The sequence below is a fragment of the Entelurus aequoreus genome, linkage group LG14 (genome assembly GCF_033978785.1).
Source record: "Entelurus aequoreus isolate RoL-2023_Sb linkage group LG14, RoL_Eaeq_v1.1, whole genome shotgun sequence".
Taxonomy (NCBI): domain Eukaryota; kingdom Metazoa; phylum Chordata; class Actinopteri; order Syngnathiformes; family Syngnathidae; genus Entelurus; species Entelurus aequoreus.
This window is the reverse complement of record NC_084744.1, coordinates 819,579-839,404: the sequence shown is the minus strand read 5'-3', so window position 1 is coordinate 839,404 and position 19,826 is coordinate 819,579. Positions and strand designations below refer to the sequence as shown.

At 42.4% G+C, this 19,826-nt stretch overlaps 1 protein-coding gene across 1 annotated transcript in view; it reads left to right on the top strand.

Moving 5' to 3' along the window:
- The window catches only part of LOC133665252 (titin-like), a 215,424-nt gene that overhangs the window by 27,524 nt on the left and 168,074 nt on the right, over window positions 1–19,826 (top strand). Inside the window, 21 exon segments of the mRNA XM_062070499.1 lie at window positions 5–265; window positions 487–628; window positions 713–881; window positions 1,902–2,133; window positions 5,032–5,316; window positions 5,409–5,522; window positions 5,621–5,809; window positions 7,078–7,533; window positions 10,377–10,859; window positions 11,115–11,165; window positions 11,509–15,165; window positions 15,517–15,795; window positions 15,937–16,506; window positions 16,633–16,914; window positions 16,992–17,270; window positions 17,542–17,823; window positions 17,902–18,180; window positions 18,276–18,563; window positions 18,651–18,929; window positions 19,006–19,287; window positions 19,480–19,758. Of these exon segments, the coding sequence (XP_061926483.1) occupies window positions 5–265; window positions 487–628; window positions 713–881; window positions 1,902–2,133; window positions 5,032–5,316; window positions 5,409–5,522; window positions 5,621–5,809; window positions 7,078–7,533; window positions 10,377–10,859; window positions 11,115–11,165; window positions 11,509–15,165; window positions 15,517–15,795; window positions 15,937–16,506; window positions 16,633–16,914; window positions 16,992–17,270; window positions 17,542–17,823; window positions 17,902–18,180; window positions 18,276–18,563; window positions 18,651–18,929; window positions 19,006–19,287; window positions 19,480–19,758 (9,138 nt within the window).

Sequence of the window (19,826 nt, the reverse complement as noted above, 5' to 3'; positions counted from 1 at the left end):
TCAGCCATCGTCCTCACAGCCATGCTGCAAGACATAAATGCTCAGGAGAAGGACACGGTCACCTTCGAGTTGAACGTCAACCACAAGGGAATCTGCTACAAATGGTTGAAGAATGGCGTAGAGATCCGCTCAACAGACAGATGCCAGGCTCGCTGCAAACAGCTCACCCACACCTTGACCATCAGGAATGTTCATTTTGGAGACAGCGCCGACTATACCTTTATGGCGGGATCTTCTGTGGCCACAGCCCAGCTTTATGTGGAGGGTAAGACGTCTCTTTTTGTCACTTCATATGTACGTACCATCACCAACAAACATGAAAGCCAGCTCAAGGATGTCAACGTTTGACTTGGATTTGGCTCTTGATTGAAGCGAGAGCCTTATTGGAATATAGAACCTGGATATCAGAGAACAGAGTCAATAAAGTTCAAAGGCTCTGGAGATAGGGCAAACATTCAGTCAACTTTTTATTGTCTCCTTTTTTAGCTCGTGTTGTTGAATTTACCAAACAATTAAAGGACATAAAGATCACAGAGAAGAAGAGAGCCACTTTTGAGTGTGAAGTTTCAGAACCCAACATCCAGGTGATGTGGATGAAGGACGGTCAGGAGCTGGAGGCGTCTGACAGGTAGCTGAGCTTCTTCCAGTCAAACACTCTTCAGAGCTCAAAGCAGACTTGGGAACTGAAAATGGTCCATGAATGTTCCTGCAGATTTAAGATGACCTCAGAGCAGCTTGTTCACCGCCTAATTTTGCCCTCTGTCCGACTGTCTGACGCGGGAGAATACACCGCCGTGGCGGGATCCAGCATGTCCAAGGGGATGCTTGCAGTCGAGGGACGGGACATCAAGATCTCAGAGCCCACCAACAAGAATCCTACTGTGAGTCTTTCAGAACTGATACTGTCTCTGTGCCTTGGCATGTCTCCTCCACCCGGGCTGTCGGACGATGCGGGTGTGTGATGGATCAAGGAACAAGCTGTCTTAGCGGTTAGCATGCCTGTTCTTAGCTTGCTCTTGGTATGTAACGCATTTAGCCTTGTCCTCAAGCGATAATATGCTGCTTGATAATGATACTTAAGATACAAAACAAATGCAGTTTATTTGGCGTAAGGAAGGTGACTATTATTAGCTCAGGGGTGTGTGGGGCTCCATACTGAGTATGACGACATATTATCTGCTAGCCGCTTTTCAGCAGGGGCACTAAAAATACATTTGTCAACAAACGGGGATCGGCTTTTGTAATTGGCATCAAATGGCTTCATTGGACAATGGCGACAACATATCTGCTGACACTGATCAGTGTCCGATCCATTGGCACATTTCTAAAAAATACACTTTCCAGGAAGTGGATAGCGAAAATGGTGCTTCCAAGCCAGAATGTATTTTTTCCCTCTGGGAGCACGAAACTAGTGAAAGACAATGTGAAATGAGACAAAGCACAACGTTTTTGACTAAACATACTACGGACTAACAACTGGACTAATAACACTCGCTGAGCCCAACATTAACACCCAAACAAATCCTGATCCTGTAAATCAGCAGCATGAGGAATCGATCTGTATCTGAACCTATTTGAATTTTAGTTGAACACTCCTGTCTTAATGAGACCGTACTCCGGGCCATCTCTCATCTCGTCTTAGATGGACATGCGTAGGTTAGCACAAATGTGTTTTATGGCCCTTATGTTAGTATCCACCCAGAATGAGGGACTGTTGACCAAGAAACTGGATGTTGACTTCCATGCAGCCCTGGCCTACAGATACTGGTCTGACTCTACCAGTGTCTAAAGTGCAGAAATCTCTTTTACCTATTTCATATGGCAGCCCAGCAAAGTCCTTGTTGTCTGCAGAAATGAAGTCTTTAGAGCTGACTACATTATTGGTCTTTGTTTTTTTTTAGGTTGTTGAGAGACAAAGAGCGACTTTTGAGTTTGAAGTAAACGAGGACGATGTAGAAGGCCACTGGATGAGGAACGAAGTGGAAATCCAGTTCTCTGTCGAGGAGCGTTTCAGCTACGTCACTATCAGGAAGCTCCACCGCCTCACCATCTCCGAAACCTACAGAAGTGATGCCGGCGAGTACACCTTTGTCGCCGGAAAGAACAAGAGCACCGTGAAACTTCACGTGAGACGTAAGTTTCTGACCTCATTTCACCGTCATGTGTGGCATTCAAGCTTTATCCATGAATGCATGGACGACGACTGAAAAAATTCAAAATAAAAGTGGGCTAAGGAAAATCAGGAGTGAGTACTAGAATTGGGTGTAGTAATGGAAAATGGGGCCAATTATTTTTAATGTAATTTTATTTTGTACCTGTCTTTATCTCTCTGTATGTGGTTTTTCACTTTTCTTTAAAACCCTAACCGGGGACGGGGGTTGCAAATTAGCCTGTGGCTAGAAGTCTTCTGTACTTTGACATGGGTTACCTCTCTGTTGGGTTTTTTTTGCTTCTGTACCCAACACAGAAAACCCCAGGGACTGTCTGAAATCCAAACGTTCGCCTTGCAATAACTTGCAGCACTATTTGTGTTGGAGAGCGGGGCTGAACCGAGCAGTAGACCACGGTTACACACAATTGGACCGTACGATCATTGAAATGGCGTAGGAAAACTGAGTCATACACTTGGCAATACTTTTTGTTGAAAACAGAGGTATTGTTGAGTTTCAAGTTGGTTACATAGAAGAGCAATTGCATTCATTAGATGTCGTTATTACGTGCACAAAGTTACAGGAAATTGAGTGACTGTGTGGATTATCTGTCTGTTTACTTCTATTTCTAAAGGTATCATTAAGAACTGGCATTACATAGTTTTTCTCTCACATAAGATTGGCTAATACGACAGTATTGTATGTTAGATTTTTGGTTTGAAGACTGGAGGATGAGGAAATATTCGACTTTTGGTCCATTTGTTTTGTGTAAGCTTCTTATAACCAAGAATACCTTTTTGGACATGAACTAATTGTATGTTAGAATTACTCTGGTCAACATCATTTGTGGCTTTTTCAGCCATAATTTGCACTGTTGGTCTTTAGGGATACATTTTAATGCACAAGCAACATATTGTGATTTTTGGGAAACATTTGGCATTCTTCTGGGTTTTTTAAAAATGTGGTATTTTCTGTAATATACAGCACGTCGGTATATAAGCCACACCCACTACATTTTATGGAAAACGATTTTCCATATATTAGCCACACCGGACTATAAGTCGCAGATATATACGTTGCAAAATAAGTTATTGACACAGAAATATTTTGTACATGCTTATTTACATACCTTAATTGTTTCTATACGGTGTCTGTAACACGGCAGTGAAACGGCTGATCAAACAAAACACAAGACATCATCATAGACCCACTAGCTGCGCAAGCTAGCTCTCCAATCAGCTAAACAGACTCAATAACTCCCCGGTGGCGTTTTGGTGACTTTACTGAGGAATTTATGAAACTGAAACAATACAAAACGTATGTCGTTGTCAGTCAATATTACTAACACAGATACTTGTAAATGTCTTAGCATATTAGCTAATGGTAACGACGCTAGCTTCATTACATTACGATAGCACGCACAAATATGCATGAAAACACTCCTACAAAAAATGTAAGTAATGAATTGTTTTAGTTATATTGTAAAACTTACAAACGTTGCTTGGAGTGACGAATGAAGACTCTATAAAAGTAAAAATGCTATGGACGGCTAGAAGACTGAACAGCACTCTACTTCCGGTAGAAGGACACTGCAGTACCTGCACTGAGCCAACCCGTCCAAAAGATGGCGCCATTGCACAAACAATAAAACACCTTTCTCAGTGTATTTGCTTGTTTTTTTTTAACTATTTGTTTTATTTGCATCAGCAAGGAAAAAACCCATAGCCTGACAGTTTTATAAGCCGAAGGGTTTATAGTCTAAAATTTACGGTAATAAAACCGGATACATTTCTTTAAAGCAAACATGACAATCTGAGCCTGCATAAACTGCCCATGCTAGCGATAGAGGTGTGGCATTAGCTAATAGTAGCTATCATTAAATGGCTACTCTATCATAAGAACAAGACTGCACATTGTTAGTTGTGTATGTGTTGACAAGACAATGGTGACTGACAAGCCTGATGGGGATTGTTTTATTAAATATTAGTCATTTTGAAAAATACTGTAAAACCCTGACGTACGAACTTAATCGTTTTTTGAATAGGGTTCATAAAAATAATATTTCTTTATTGAAATAACTTTCTCTATAAGAATGAATGTAAACATAAATAATGGGTTGCAGCCTCAACAACAGTCCATATTTTGTACATCGTATACAGTACAGTACTGTATACCAAACAAACGTAACAAGGAGGTGAGGGATCAACTTTCTATTTAATAACAAAGCCAAAAAACAACTAGCTAAACTGTTTTCCTCACTGGCAGCCGCCCTGCCGACACGCACACACACTGCCACTAGCCCTGTGGTGCACTCACAAAACTCCTTAACTTTCACAGCCAGGTAGCTACAACGATTAGGAATAAAGAATACAATCCGGTCGACCTTTTTTGAAGAGGTTAATCTTCTTGGTGTACAGCAGATGTGTCGACAACGCTGTGGATACTTCCCGTATGTTTCAAATCACACAATGCTTGTCCGTTGCAGTCATATTTGAGCTAGCAAAACTACAAATATGCTGTAAAAAAGTCGAAAAAAAATCAAGGTATCACTGTACCGATAGCGATAACGATAGCACTGAATGAAGACCGGTGAGTGATCAGCTCGCCCACAATGGCCGCACTGTGAGGCACACAATGACTGGTTGAATTGTTCGTACGCTGAGATAAAGTTTGTACAACAAAGTATATTTTATTCGGTCTGGCTCGTAAATCGAAAAGTTCATGCAATGAGGGCTTCGTAAACGGAAGTTCCATTGCATACACATTTAAAAAAAAAAAATCTTCTGTTCAACCATTAATGGTAACATAAGTGGTGTTCTTGGTATATATTTTGGTTGCACACAGCCCCTTTAACAGCCCCACTTCTGTTGTCTGTCCCCAGTTCCCGAACCTCCTCAGGTAGCCCGCCGAATGCAGCCCCAGACTGCGATGTCAGGCAAATCGGTTCGCTTCTCAGTGCTAGTTAGCGGCCTCCCGCAACCTCAGGTGACCTGGTACAAGGACTCCCAGGCTCTATACACCAGTGACACATGCAAGTTCCTTCACGACGATGGCGAACACACATTACTGCTACTGAAAGTCCTCCCCGAGGATGCTGCTGTCTATAGCTGTGAGGTCAAGAATGACTTTGGAGAGGCGTCAAGCTCTGCCTCACTCACTGTGGAAGGTTGGTAGATGTGGCCAATGATGCTCCAGACCCAAACGCAATCTGGGACGATAACCTTTTGTCATGCATTTGTTTTTATTCCTGTCTGCTAGTTCCTGAAGAAAGTCTGGTTCGGGTCTCTGCCCCAGTCCTCGTTTCTCCCATGCAAAACATCCTGGTGAAATCGGGCCATTCTGCCCAGTTGGAGTGCATTATCTCTGGGGAAGGTAAAGTTCCTTGCATACACGTTCACTATCCATTTAGCTTCAGCATGATCTGCTCGTACTGTTTGATCCTGACTGTAAAACCACCACTACTGGTCCAGATCTACAGATAGACTGGTTCTGGAACGACAGAGAGATCAGGCAGTCCGCCAACATTAAGATGTCTCGCTTTGGCAACATCTGCCAATTGAACATTTCCAAAGTGGTCTTCGACAATGAAGGAGAATACTCGTGTGTTGCAAGGAATGCGTCAGGAATGGTCACATGTACTGCAAGTCTGAATATCGATGGTGAGTCCTTTGCATAAAGATGAGTCGGTTACACACAGAAAACCTGCCACAGTTCCCCAACTCACAGCAGCCCTTTGTAGGACAGCCTTCGAAAAGGAAAAAGGTTTCTTACTACGTCCGCAGCATTTGCGCCAGGGTCTCTGGACTGAGTCCCCCGGCATTCTGGACTGTGTCGAGTTTAAAAACACTGTGGTTGGCTTTTAGATGGAAATCCTACAAATGGCTGATCATATGAGACAGTCGTCCAATGACTGATAGTCTTGTCATGTGGATGACTTTTCGATACCTGTTTATATCTCAAAAGTGCAATTTGCAGCCCACACGCTCTGCCAAGTATTGCTTTTATCCGTCAAACAAAAAATGTTAACTTCTCTTGCGTCAGCATACTCAAGTGTGTGACGCAGTAGTCAACTGAAACCAAAAGTACTTATTGGCATAACTTATGAAGGCCAGGTTAGCATGACAGAGGTGTATGTCATTTATAAAAATGTCAGGATACTGTGTCATTGCTACTGCTCACATTAGTAGAAGCTAGTCTGGACTAGTGGTGGGGGAAGTAATCGATTTTTTCAGATGCATCGCAATTCGGACATGGACAATTATAAAATCGATTAGTAAATGTCAATAATTGATCATCGATGTATTTATTGTAAATAAAGTAACGCAGACAGTTCTAAAATGTGGCCGACGACAGTGAGCCCACCAAGAGATCCAAGCAGCTCCTTTATTTTAGGGCACTTATGTTCCAGTTTTGCTCACATTTCCATGAATTTAATAAATGTAACGAAAATTAATTGAACTATTTGTGATTACAAATGAAAAGTTGCAAGGGATAATCGCTTATTTAGTGAAACGAAAAGAAATGTAAAACTGCGTCAATATACATCATTTAAAGATGCATGAGTAATCGTAGCTCCTGAATCGTAATTGTAATCGAATCGTGAGGTGCCCAAAGATAATCCCATCCCTAGACTGGACTAGATCTCCTTCTGTAATGTTGAACTAAACACAAGTTTGAACCTTCATGTCAGACTTGCCTGTTCGGAGCTCTGCTGCAAATTGTACTTTGAACACATACTTTTAAACAGATTACACAGTTGCAAGTCTTACATGGTCTCTAAGGCACAGACTTTTATTTGTTACCGATTGTTTGACACCTCACCTTGCATGATTGACAGTTGTACCCACATTCACTCACTGATCCCGACTGCTCCACTGAAGACAACTCCAGAATAATGTGTTGACTTTTACTCTTTCTCACTGCCCAGATGATAAAACCTTAGCTAGCATGACAAGAACTGGGGCTCAGGCTAAGCTAAGTCAGACACTCGAGGCTCAGACATTGACTGAGTTTACCGAGTGCTTCTCTGAGAGCTCGTCCATGTCTTGGCGGACAGTGACCGTTGAAATGGAGAGCACAGAAAACAATGTTCAAATCGGATTGTACCCAAAGCCCAAACTGCTGATGGAACTGCGGGATGTCCGGGTCAAAAGCGGTGAGATGGCTGAGTTCAGCTGCGTATTTGACGGGCAGCCGTTCATCAGGGTGGTATGGGATCATAACGGCCAGAACCTGGTCAGGGAGCGAGTGAGGAGCTCTCAGAATGGCGGACATTTGTCCCTGGTCATTCAGTGTGTTGGTCTAGCCGACCAAGGCCTGTACCGCTGCACCGCCACCAACCTACACGGTCAAAACAGCTCTTCTGCTCGGCTCACTGTGGAAGGTGGTTTACCTCTCTTGTTTGTCACTCTTAATCTGGTCCATCCTAGTCCTCCACCTGCTTCCTCGCAGCCTCTCTGAAGTGTCACAAGTTGGTCTCCTTCACCCTCTGCTGCACCTCGCTAACCTCATCCATCCACCCTACTGACCCCTTTATTGTCCTGGAGGCTGTTCACATCTGGTATTGCCGGGTTCACATTTGGTATTACACGAGACAATAATGCCTTTATGGAAAAATAGGGTGAAAACACCATTCGGTTTTCGGGACGTGCTTTTAGCAGGTGTGAATGTGTCATTAACAAGGGGATATGTGGTAATAGCAGGTGTAAATGTATCGTTCTGTGTTAACATTTGGTGTAAACATGTCACCAACATGTAGATATGACTTATTTGTGTGTGTATGTTAATAACTGGTGTGAACATGTCACTAACATGTTGATATGGGTTAATAACTGGTGTGAACATGTCCCTAAAATTTTCATATGGGTTAATAACTGGTGTGAACATGTCCCTAAAATGTTGATATGGGTTATTAACTAGTGTGAACATGTCACTAACATGTTGATATGGGTTAATAACTGGTGTGAACATGTCACTAACATGTTGATATGGGTTAATAACTGGTGTGAACATGTCCCTAACATGTTGATATGGTTAGTAACTGGTGTGAACATGTCCCTAACATGTTGATATGGGTTAGTAACTGGTGTGAACATGTCCCTAAAATGTTGATATGGGTTATTAACTAGTGTGAACATGTCACTAACATGTTGATATGGGTTAATAACTGGTGTGAACATGTCACTAACATGTTGATATGGGTTAATAACTGGTGTGAACATGTCCCTAAAATGTTGATATGGGTTAATAACTCATGTGAATATGGGTTATTAACTAGTGTGAACATGTCACTAACATGTTGATATGGGTTAATAACTGGTGTGAACATGTCACTAACATGTCAATATGGGTTAATAACTGGTGTGAACATGTCACTAACATGTTGATATGGGTTAATAACTGGTGTGAACATGTCCCTTACATGTTGATATGGGTTAATAACTAATGTGAATATGGGTTAATAACTAGTGTGAACATGTCACTAAAATGTTTGTATGGGTTAATAACCGGTGTGAACATGTCACTAACATGTTGATATGGGTTAGTAACTAATGTGAATATGGGTTAATAACTAGTGTGAACATGTCAATAACATGTTGATATGGGTTAATAACTGGTGTGAACATGTCACTAACATGTCAATATGGGTTAATAACTGGTGTGAACATGTCACTAACATGTTGATATGGGTTAATAACTGGTGTGAACATGTCCCTTACATGTTGATATGGGTTAATAACTAATGTGAATATGGGTTAATAACTGGTGTGAACATGTCACTAACATGTTGATATGGGTTAATAACTGGTGTGAACATGTCACTAACATGTCAATATGGGTTAATAACTGGTGTGAACATGTCACTAACATGTTGATATGGGTTAATAACTGGTGTGAACATGTCCCTTACATGTTGATATGGGTTAATAACTAATGTGAATATGGGTTAATAACTAGTGTGAACATGTCACTAAAATGTTTGTATGGGTTAATAACCGGTGTGAACATGTCACTAACATGTTGATATGTGTTAGTAACTAATGTGAATATGGGTTAATAACTAGTGTGAACATGTCAATAACATGTTGATATGGGTTAATAACTGGTGTGAACATGTCACTAACATGTTGATATGGGTTAATAACTGGTGTGAACATGTCCCTTACATGTTGATATGGGTTAATAACTGGTGTGAACATGTCCCTTACATGTTGATATGGGTTAATAACTAATGTGAATATGGGTTAATAACTAGTGTGGACATGTCAATAACATGTTGATATGGGTTAATAACTGGTGTGAACATGTCACTAACATGTTGATATGGATTAATAACTGGTGTGAACATGTCCCTAACATGTTGATATGGGTTAATAACTGGTGTGAACATGTCACTAACATGTTGAAATGGGTTAATAACTGGTGTGAACATGTCCCTTACATGTTGATATGGGTTAATAACTAATGTGAATATGGGTTAATAACTGGTGTGAACATGTCACTAACATGTTGATATGGGTTAGTAACTAATGTGAATATGGGTTAATAACTAGTGTGAACATGTCACTAACATGTTGATATGGGTTAATAACTGGTGTGAACATGTCCCTTACATGTTGATATGGGTTAATAACTAATGTGAATATGGGTTAATAACTAGTGTGGACATGTCACTAACATGTTGATATGGGGTAATAACTGGTGTGAACATGTCACTAACATGTTGGTATGGGTTAATAACCGGTGTGGACACGTCACTAACATGTTAATGTGGGTTAACAGCAGATGTGAACATGTCCCTAACATATTGATATGGCTTAATAACTGGTGTGAACATGTCCCTAACATGTTGATAAGGGTTAATAACTGGTGTGAACATGTCACTAACATGTTGATATGGGTTAATAACTGGTGTGAACATGTCACTAACATGTTGATAAGGGTTAATAACTGGTGTGGACATGTCACTAACATGTTGATATGGGTTAATAACTGGTGTGGACATGTCACTAACATGTTGATAAGGGTTAATAACTGGTGTGAACATGTCCCTAACATGTTGATATGGGTTAATAACTGGTGTGGACATGTCACTAACATGTGAATATGGGTTAACAGCAGATGTGAACATGTCACTAAGACATCCATCATGTTAATATCAGTTCTAAATGTGTTGATAGCTGGTGTGACCCCTAATGACTCTTCCTAACTATTATTCTCACCCAGCTAAAGAGGCAAATGTCAAAGCCGAGTGCGCCATCGTGACTGATTCGGTGCATGCGGTGTCACGGGCGAACATGGAGAACGCAAAAGATTCTCCTGAGATTCCAGACCAGGACAAAACAGTGGAGAAGCCGGGGTCTCTGCCTTACTGCTCTAAGAGACTCTACAACCTTGTCAGCCAACTTTATTTCCTGGACACATATCCCGATGCTGATCCCTGCGGCCGCCCCAACTTTCTGATCCAGCTCCCCCGAGAGCTGTTGGTCCAGAACTGCAGCCCTGGGCTGTGTTGTGTCATGAAGGAACTTTCTCTGTCTGCCATATGGCTTTACGGCTGCTTGAATATTGTGGACTCTGTATCATACTCTCTCAAACATGATGGCCCCCTGTGCTGTATGAATGTTAAGAAAGGGGGACCTGGACAAGGGGGTGCTTTCTCTTGCAAAACCTCAGCCGAGGATGCTAAGTGCAGCCTGGTGACCAAAGGTTGGCATCTGCATGTTTTTGTTGGCACTCTTCCACACTCTATTCCACCTACACGGCCAGAACTTCTTCAAGGTTTAGGAGAGGTCACTGGCCTCTGTGTCCAACATTTAGTGACCCTTACACCACTGGTCTCTAGTCACTCAAAAGAAAAGTGAACTGATATGGATGCATGACTTTTCACTAAAGCTCAGTCTTGCACCATATAAGAGCAGTTGGCGTTACGAGAGTTTTTAATTTGGTATATTTGTGTTACAGTCACTGAAGACGAGAGGACACCTAGGATCCACATCGAGGAGGAAGTCTCAGGTAAAACGGTTTGTCCTTGGTGTAGAACTTTTGGAACGTTTATGACCATATATGAATAGATTTACACACAATTATACAACATATCGAATAGCTCGTATAGAGACAAACTGTTTATAGTATCCAGTACCATATAGGACTATACCTTACTTTACCTTTACGTGAAAACACTTTACCTCATAATACTTTCAGTATGCTGAAGGTGTATACTTGGATGAAGATCATTTGTTAGCATATAAACAAACATTGAACTTGCGGGAAGCAGGCTTTAGATTTACTGTTTATTTTATATTTACTTGAGCTGCTTCTGTGTTGTCTAGTCTTTAATTTTCATTATTCCGCACAGCCTTCTCTAGCTCAACAATCACAGTGGAAGAAGAAACCCATCAGTCCTACTACTCTGATGCTACGGCACCAGACCAAACACACACATTTAAACTCGAGCCAGAGTCCAAATTATACTCCAGCACTTTGGAGAAAACAAAACAAAAGCCAGTTTTCCTCAGAAAACTTTCTCCAGCAGTAGTGACTGTTGGAGAAAATGCTTCGTTTACCGTCACAGTATCTGGTTTACCTGAACCCACTGTTCAGTGGGCCCACAATGGGCAGACCATAAGCATGTCATCAATCTACACATTTGTCCATGAACAAAATAAGTACAGTCTGATAATTAACAGCGTTGGAGAAGAATTAGAGGGAGAGTACTCTTGCACTGTCAGCAATCGGTTTGGACAGGAAACATGCACTTCTTATTTGAACATTCAGGTGAAGGAACCACAGAAGGCAGATAGCCTGGAGAGAATGTTTGTGCCAATGGGCAACCCTCCAGTGTTTTCCAAAGCTATTGAGTCCGTTCAGCTGTGCGAGGGAGGTCATGCGTCGTTTTGGTACATTGTGACCGGGGATCCTGGGCCTGAGGTACACTGGCTCAAGGGCAGTCTTCACATTAAACCTAGCAGCTGTTGCATCATTGTGAACAGCTCAGATGGCTCAGGATCCCTCACACTTAAAAGTGTCAAGCAGGATGATGGAGCCGTCTACACGTGTAAGGCTTCAAACTCATTTGGGGAAGCCACTTGTACTGCTGAACTATTGGTATTTAGTGAGAAAGTTCAAGAGGAATTGGTTAGAAAAACAAACTCTTTGACCTTGTCCATGACAGAAGAAACTACAGAATCCGGATTTTACAAGAAAAGTAGTCGGTCTGATCAGATGATTTACAGCATTAGTAATGAAAACATGCAGGTTATTCCTAGCGAGGAAGTGGGAACCTTTGAACTGCCGGTCATTTCTGTAGCCACCCGCCATTGCGAGCAGGTCACCCACAAAGCAGCAGTGCTACAGTCTCACGAGATCCAAGAGAGCCTTTCTTTGGTTCCCATTCATCCACCACATGCTTCAACTGTTCCCGTGAAAACATTACACTTGGCAGCTTCCCTATCATCAGTCCAGGAGAGACAAAAGATCACTGAGCAGCACTCTGAACATATTCTTTGCCCTCAGGTGGTTGAGCTTGACTTTGCCAGACAGCAGCGCTCAGAGCTACAATCAGCTACAACAGAGGAAGTCCTCCCACTTACCACAGTGAAAGCTCAGACAATGGCAGACCACATTCCAGAGCAAGTACAGACTTTGGCTGAGCCCAGGCAGCTTGTTAGCAGCCATTCAGTCGAGCCTGCTCGTTTAGCCTTTGATGAAACTTTACCTGTAAATCACAGACCAGAGGAAGAGAAAACTTTAAATATCATTGAGGGGCTTAACATGCTATACTGTGCTCAGTCAGCAGGGCAGCTGCCAATCACAGAAAACCATTGTGTGCCATTGCTAGTAGATACAGCAACCAAACCATTGATAGAGAAAGAGCCACGAAAGGCAGTGGTTGCACCAGTAATTGAATCAATGCTGTCTTTGAGCAAAGAGCATTCATTCATAAAGAATGTACCAGTACAAGACATAGTCAATCCAGACAAAGGTCAAGTCTACAGGTCAGCTGTTACCGCTGAAGAGAAATATTTACTTCAAAGTGATCAGTTAGGAGAGATATCAGGTATTGTGTCGTCTCAGAGTCTGCAGCCTCTGCCACAAGGAGAAGTACTTCTGAACCTTCAGCTTTTCAACAATCAGTCTGTTTTGCAGTCAGAAGGTAGATTCAGCAGTGACACGCCTTCAACAGACCAGGCATGTGTGATAAAAAGTCCTATTTTGCTTCGCACTTTAACTCAAGAAGAGCAGATGACTGTTGTTTGTGACGTCACCTCAGAGGTCTCATCCAAGATGAACACTGAGTCTCTCAAGCTCAAGACAGAGCTTCCACCAACACAGTACCTCCAGTCAATTGATTCTGCATCAGTTCTACAAAAGGAAGGTAGACTTACCACTAGCAAACCAACACAACAGGTGGTGGCACTAAAACAGGAAAAGGCTCGAAAATATGCGGCACTCTCACAAGAGAGTAGGGAGCTCAAAGGGGACTTCCACAAAGATCTGGAGGTGTCTTCAGCAGGGATTCAATCCCAACCTGGTACACAGCCTGGGATTTTAAGCATCCTGGCCGTCTCCTCCCAGTCTGTGCAGCTGCCAAAGGAGACACCATTCCCAACAGATATAAAACAGCAAAGAGCATTGGTTCAGAAAGAGGATTGCTGGAATACTGTTAATTCTGTAAATGTTACAGACATTCACAATCTGGAAGAGGGCCATACTACTTATCTTCAAACTGAAAACAAAGTCCAGACTGAGATAAAGACTGAGTCTAAGATTCCCCAAATGTCTGTTTCAGTTGAAGAAAAGGCAGTTGCAAATGAGAGCTGTGCTGTTTTAGAAGCTGCTGAGCAAGACTTTGCAATCTCCATCCAGGAAGGTCAATCAGTGCGACAGTCAGTTTTGCTACAGGAAAAAATAATTCTCACTGGGGAAAAGTCAAGTGAGATTCTAACTCGTGAGGGCTTAACTTCAAGACTTTTGACCCAACCTAAAAAAGTTGTGTTTGTCTCTGAAAGTCAAGAATCCCAAGCTCTACCTAAAGAACTTAACTTCATTATTCAGATGCCCAAAGAGTCACATTTGAATATTCAACATCAGCTCAGAGATGCTCTTCAGTCTGCTGTAGCCTGCCAGCATCCAGTGCTGTTCGCTGATATTATTGGCCACTTTGACGCACTCAACATTGAAGAAATAAATGTACAAAAGGAGCCCAAAGGGATTGTGCACACATACCTGATTACATCACCTGGTGCTCTCATGGAGCTCACACTGCTTTTTGAGGGTGAATACCCCCACAGGGCCAATCTGAGATCAGAACTCCAGGTCGCTCTTCATGCTTTGGTTTTGCAAGAGCAACAAAGTCTAGTTTCGGAGAGACCAGGTTTTATGCAAATCAACAAGCCTCAGAAGGCAATGATCTGCTCACAACATTTCAAGCAAAAGTTCTCATCAGTGGTTGACAATGTGATTGTGGCAGAGAGTACTGTTGGGGTTCCTCCAGTTGCTTCTCAGTCTGCCTCCATCATCATGGAAACACTCTTCCAAAATGCAACAATTCAGAGTCAGATGGAAGTCCACGAATTAAACCAGGAGAGTGAAGCCAAGGCTGCTTCAGTCAATGGGTCAGTCCAAGAGCCAGTCATTCAGACTCCTCACCAACAGTATGAAGACTTTGTTCACAATGAAAAGTCTTCTTCAGGGGCCATTGTTATCAGTGAGTCTTTAGATAGTGAGGCTAGCTCTCCACTTGTCATTGCTTCAATGGACAAGGTTTGTGCTGAGGAAAACAGCAAGATTGTCATTGCTTCCACCATCAAATATGCCACTATTACTAATTGGTTTGTCAATGGACAATTGGTCAAATCTGGCAAAGAGTTTGAATGTTCTAGAGATCAGGACACGTACAAACTGACTATCAACAGAGTTGTGAAGGAGAAACATGAAGGTGAATATGCCTGTGAGGTGGAGAATCAAGCTGGGAAGACCACGACATGGACAACGCTCAGAGTGGTCCCAAGAGGTTTGATGATGGCTAATTCTTTAAAATCATCATCAGCTAACCTCAAACATCTGACGCCTGCAAACCTCAATCCGAAACCCTTAGAGGATTTTGCTTTTCACAATTCAAACTTTACTTTCTCCTCATCCGTTTACCTTTTTTCTCCAACAATTCACCTTTCATCACTTCTGGTACTTTTCCCCTGCATGTGTTCTCTATATCATCATCTAAAGCCGTCTTCTTCTTCAGTGCACATCACGTAACACCTTTAGTTTACCACAATCTCCCAATCCATTCAATTTCCTCTTACCTGTCACATTTTTGGTTGGCATGTGATTACATTTGTGTCTTTCTTTGCTTATCTCCAAACAGCAATACCTGTGTTTAAGCACACAATGGTTCCACTGGAGATCAATGCTGGCAACATTGTCAGGTTTGAGTGTGAAACTGAGGATGCTCCTGAAGTCATCTTCAAGTGGTTCAAAGATGGACATCGCATCAAAGAAGGTGACAGGTTTCGGATTATCAGCCGTGTTACCACTTCCTCTCTGGAGCTCCTGAGCGCCACCAAGGATGACGCTGGTGAATACAGCTGCAAGGCGTCCAACAAGCACGGCAGTGAAGAATGCTCCGCCACACTAAGTGTGACAGGTAAGCAGCCATCCTTGTTGTTGACTGAACATTCTCTATTTTCCTCTGCTGTCCTACAGACAATCCATTTTTTTTTCCAGCTCATATTTAGTATAAAAGTTATCCTAATATGTTTCTGTTTTTTTTTTTTTATTCTTATAGACAAACAGTTCCCTCCCATTTTCATAACTAAACCCAACGTGCATACCGCTTATGTTGGGAGGAGCATGATGACTGAGTGTGTAATATCAGGATCTGCTCCTCTGAATGTCGTGTGGTTTAAAGACCAGCGAGCCTTACTCCACATGCCCGAGCACTACAGAAACTTTGCGGATAAGAATAAGATTGGGCTTGAGATATCCACAGTTCAGCCAGCTGACCAGGGACTTTACCTGTGCCATGTATCTAATAATGTTGGCACGGCTGAGTGCGGCTTTGAGCTACAGGTTTTTGATAAGCCTAACTTTGTGAAGCTCCTGAATCAAGTGGCTGCTGTGGTTGGGAACCCTCTGCACCTGGAGTGCCAGGTGGATGAAGTTACAGGAGTAACTGTGAGCTGGACCAGAGATGGTAAAAAGGTCCACCAGTCTCCCGAATGCAAATTGTCCTTTGAGGACAAAACAGTTGCTCTTGACATCCCAAAGACCGTGCTGAAAGACTGTGGCTCTTATGTGTGCACGGTGACAAATGAAGCAGGGAGTGCAACTTGCACCACCTTAGTGAAGGTTCAAGGTAAGACTTTACGTTTGCGTACTGACAAGGAACATCCATTCTGTGTGCTTTGTACTTTTCTCTATTTACGCCACTGGTTTGGTTTTTCCAAATCACTTCTTTGACTTCACATTGGCACATCCGCAGAGCCGCCGGTCTTTGTAAAGAGACTGGAAGCAGCCGCACTTTGGAGGAACGGTGTCACTGCACGCCTGCAATGCAATGTCAAAGGATCTCCTGAACTTCAAATTACATGGTTTCTAAATAACCACAAGCTGCCTGCTGGCAGTCGATACAACATCAGTTTGAAAAACAACGTGGCTTCTCTTGAGATTCAGGACGTCACTTTGAGTGACAGTGGCAGCTACACCTGTGAAGTTCTAAATGAGTTTGGGTGTGAAAGCTGCAGCACAAAAGTAAAAATCAAAGGTTTGTATATACTTTACGGTTTGGTTTGAACATAGTAAGAAAAGTTCTTCTAAAAGAAACCCTCTGATCTACTTTAGAGCCGCCGTCTTTCAGAAGGGTTTTGCCATCTGTAGAGGTTGTGAGAGGTGCTGTTGCTGTATTGGACTGTGACATTGAGGGATCTGCACCATTCGAGGTGTCCTGGAAAAAGAATAGGAAACACTTGAAGACCGATAAGAAATATAGAATCATGTCACAGGGTTCTTTTACCTCTCTGGAGATTCTGTCCTTTGAAAGCATTGACGCTGGCGAATACGAATGTGTTGTATCCAACGAAGTCGGCTCTGTAAATTCAAAATCAGTGGCAAAATTAAAAGGTTAGTGCTGCATGAATTAGGCTCGGGAAAGCAGGGCTCCAGACTGATGATATTTAAGTTCATACATCTTAATGCATTTTTGTTTGTTTGTTTGCATTGTTATTTGCATTTGATCAAGGCCAGAATTGTGCAAGTTTTTTAGAGGAGCACAAACTGTGTTGACGTCCTGCCTTACGCAATGTTGACATAACACATACAATTTGACGTCTGTAGTCCTTTTAAATTGTTAGGTGTTCTGATGATTGTATCTTGTTTGAATCTACCATTCCAGAGTCTCCAGTGTTCTCAAAGAGGATTGAGAGTGCTGTAGCAGTGCTGGGCAGCAGCGTTAGAATGCAGGCAATAATAAAAGGCTCCCCTACAATCACTGTCAAGTGGATGAAAGACTCTGAAATGCTCAGAGATGAAGATCCAAACGTGAAAATTGTGCTTGAGAACAACGTTGCTAGCATTTTATTCTCATCTGTTCAAATAAAGCACAGTGGCAAGTACACTTGCCTGGTGGAAAACGAGGCGGGTCAACAAAAATGCGAGGCAAACCTAACTGTTCAAGGTTAAAACATTATACTGTTGTCAGAAACATTTCATTTATTAGTTGATCCCACAATCTAAATTTAGTGTTGTGTTTTAGAACCTGCAAAGATCTTAGAGAAAACAGAGTCCATCAGTGTGACTGTTGGGGACCCAGTCACGCTTGAGTGTACCATCTCTGGAAGCCCAGACCTCAAAGTCAAGTGGTTTAGGGACGACAAGGAAATGATCAGTGGACGCAAATATCGGATGAGTGTGAAGGAAAACACTGCCATCCTGAAAATTCTGACTGCAGAAAAGGCCGACACCTCTGAGTACAAGATGGAGGTGTCCAATAAAGTTGGAAAAGACCAGTGCACATGCTCAGTGACTGTTATCGGTTGGTTTTATCCAGAAATATTTCATCTAAGCTTAAATGTAGCTATGGAAGCAGTGATGAGACTTATATGTGTGGTACGTCTTTTCATGTTACAGACCGGACAGTTCCCCCCTCCTTCATCAAACCTCTAAAGAAAGTGATGGCAAATGTAGACAGTACCGTTACCCTAGAGTGCAGACTTGCTGGATCGCAGCCAATGGGAGTGTCTTGGTACAAAGACAATAAAGAACTCCAAAACGATGCTAATTATGAGATTAATTGGCATGACAACAAAGCATCTGTGCTAATCAGCAAAGTTTGCCTAGCCCATGCTGGAGTTTATACTTGTCGGGCCTCAAATGACGCCGGCAATCGAGAGACCAGCGGTACTTTGTCGATAAAAGGTTTGACTGTTGCTTTCCCTGAAACTGCTTGACAGATTATTGGTGGATCATACATGGCACGTGCGGTTTTTTCCTGTGTAACTACAGAACCTCCAGTCTTCACAGAGGAACCAAAGGCTCAGGACTCGTCACCAGGGTCCAACATTGTTTTCAAAGCAGACTTTACAGGATCAACTCCTCTGGCTATTAAATGGTTCAGAGAGGAGAAAGAAATGTTCACTGGGGGGAGATGTTTTATTAAGAGAGAAAGTTTGTCAAGCTCCTTGGAGCTTTACTCAGTCAAACCCAGTGATTCTGCTCGGTACACGTGCCAAGTATGCAACAATGCCGGGAAGGTGGATTGCACCGCAGTCCTCTTTGTCAAAGGTGCTTTGTCTTTCTGTCTTGTGAAAAAAGTCTCAAATAATTTCCCTCTTTACTTAGCATCTTGTCTTTTTTACAGAACCGCCAAAATTTGCAGTCAAGCTTGAGTCTTCGCTGCTGCTGAAAACTAAACAACCTCTAAAGTTGTCCTGCAAAGTGCATGGCACGCCTCTTATCACCATCACATGGTTTAAGAATGGCAAAGAAATACAATCTGACGACAGATGCAAGGCATCCTTTGATGGCTCCATAGCAAACCTGCAGGTGGACAGGTGTTCTGCAGACGATAGTGGTGAATATGTCTGTGTGGCATCCAGTGACGCTGGAAAAGATGAGTGCAGCAGCTCAGTTAACGTCAAAGGTTTGTGCTGTTGGTTGGAGTTCACAATGTCTTCGTCTTGTCCACATTGTTCCTCCTGCCGATCCAAGTTCCTAGTATCATGCCATCATTGGACAATGAGAATAATGACAAACAAGGGCCATGTGGATCAGATAGACAGTGTCTGAAATCTGATTGTAAATTTACATTGAACTATCACTTTCTTGTTTCTAGAACCCCCCTCGTTTCTGAGACCTTTTGAATCGATCGAGCTTGTGAAAGGATCTGACATAGTCATGGAAGGAACTGTTTCAGGCTCTGCCCCATTTGAAATCTGTTTCTTCCACAATGACAATTTGATTAGGAACAATAAACGACATAAGATCAGTGTTGAGGATGAGACTGTCTCTCTTCAAATCTCAAACTGTGAGGATCAAGACTCTGGCACGTACCTGTGCACAGTGACTAATAATGTTGGTGAGACGTCGTGCTCCAGCAGCATTTCCCTGACAGGTCAGTGACTGTTAATCCTTTAACAATTTGGAATTAGACTGCTGTGAACTTGGCAATAATGTAGTTCA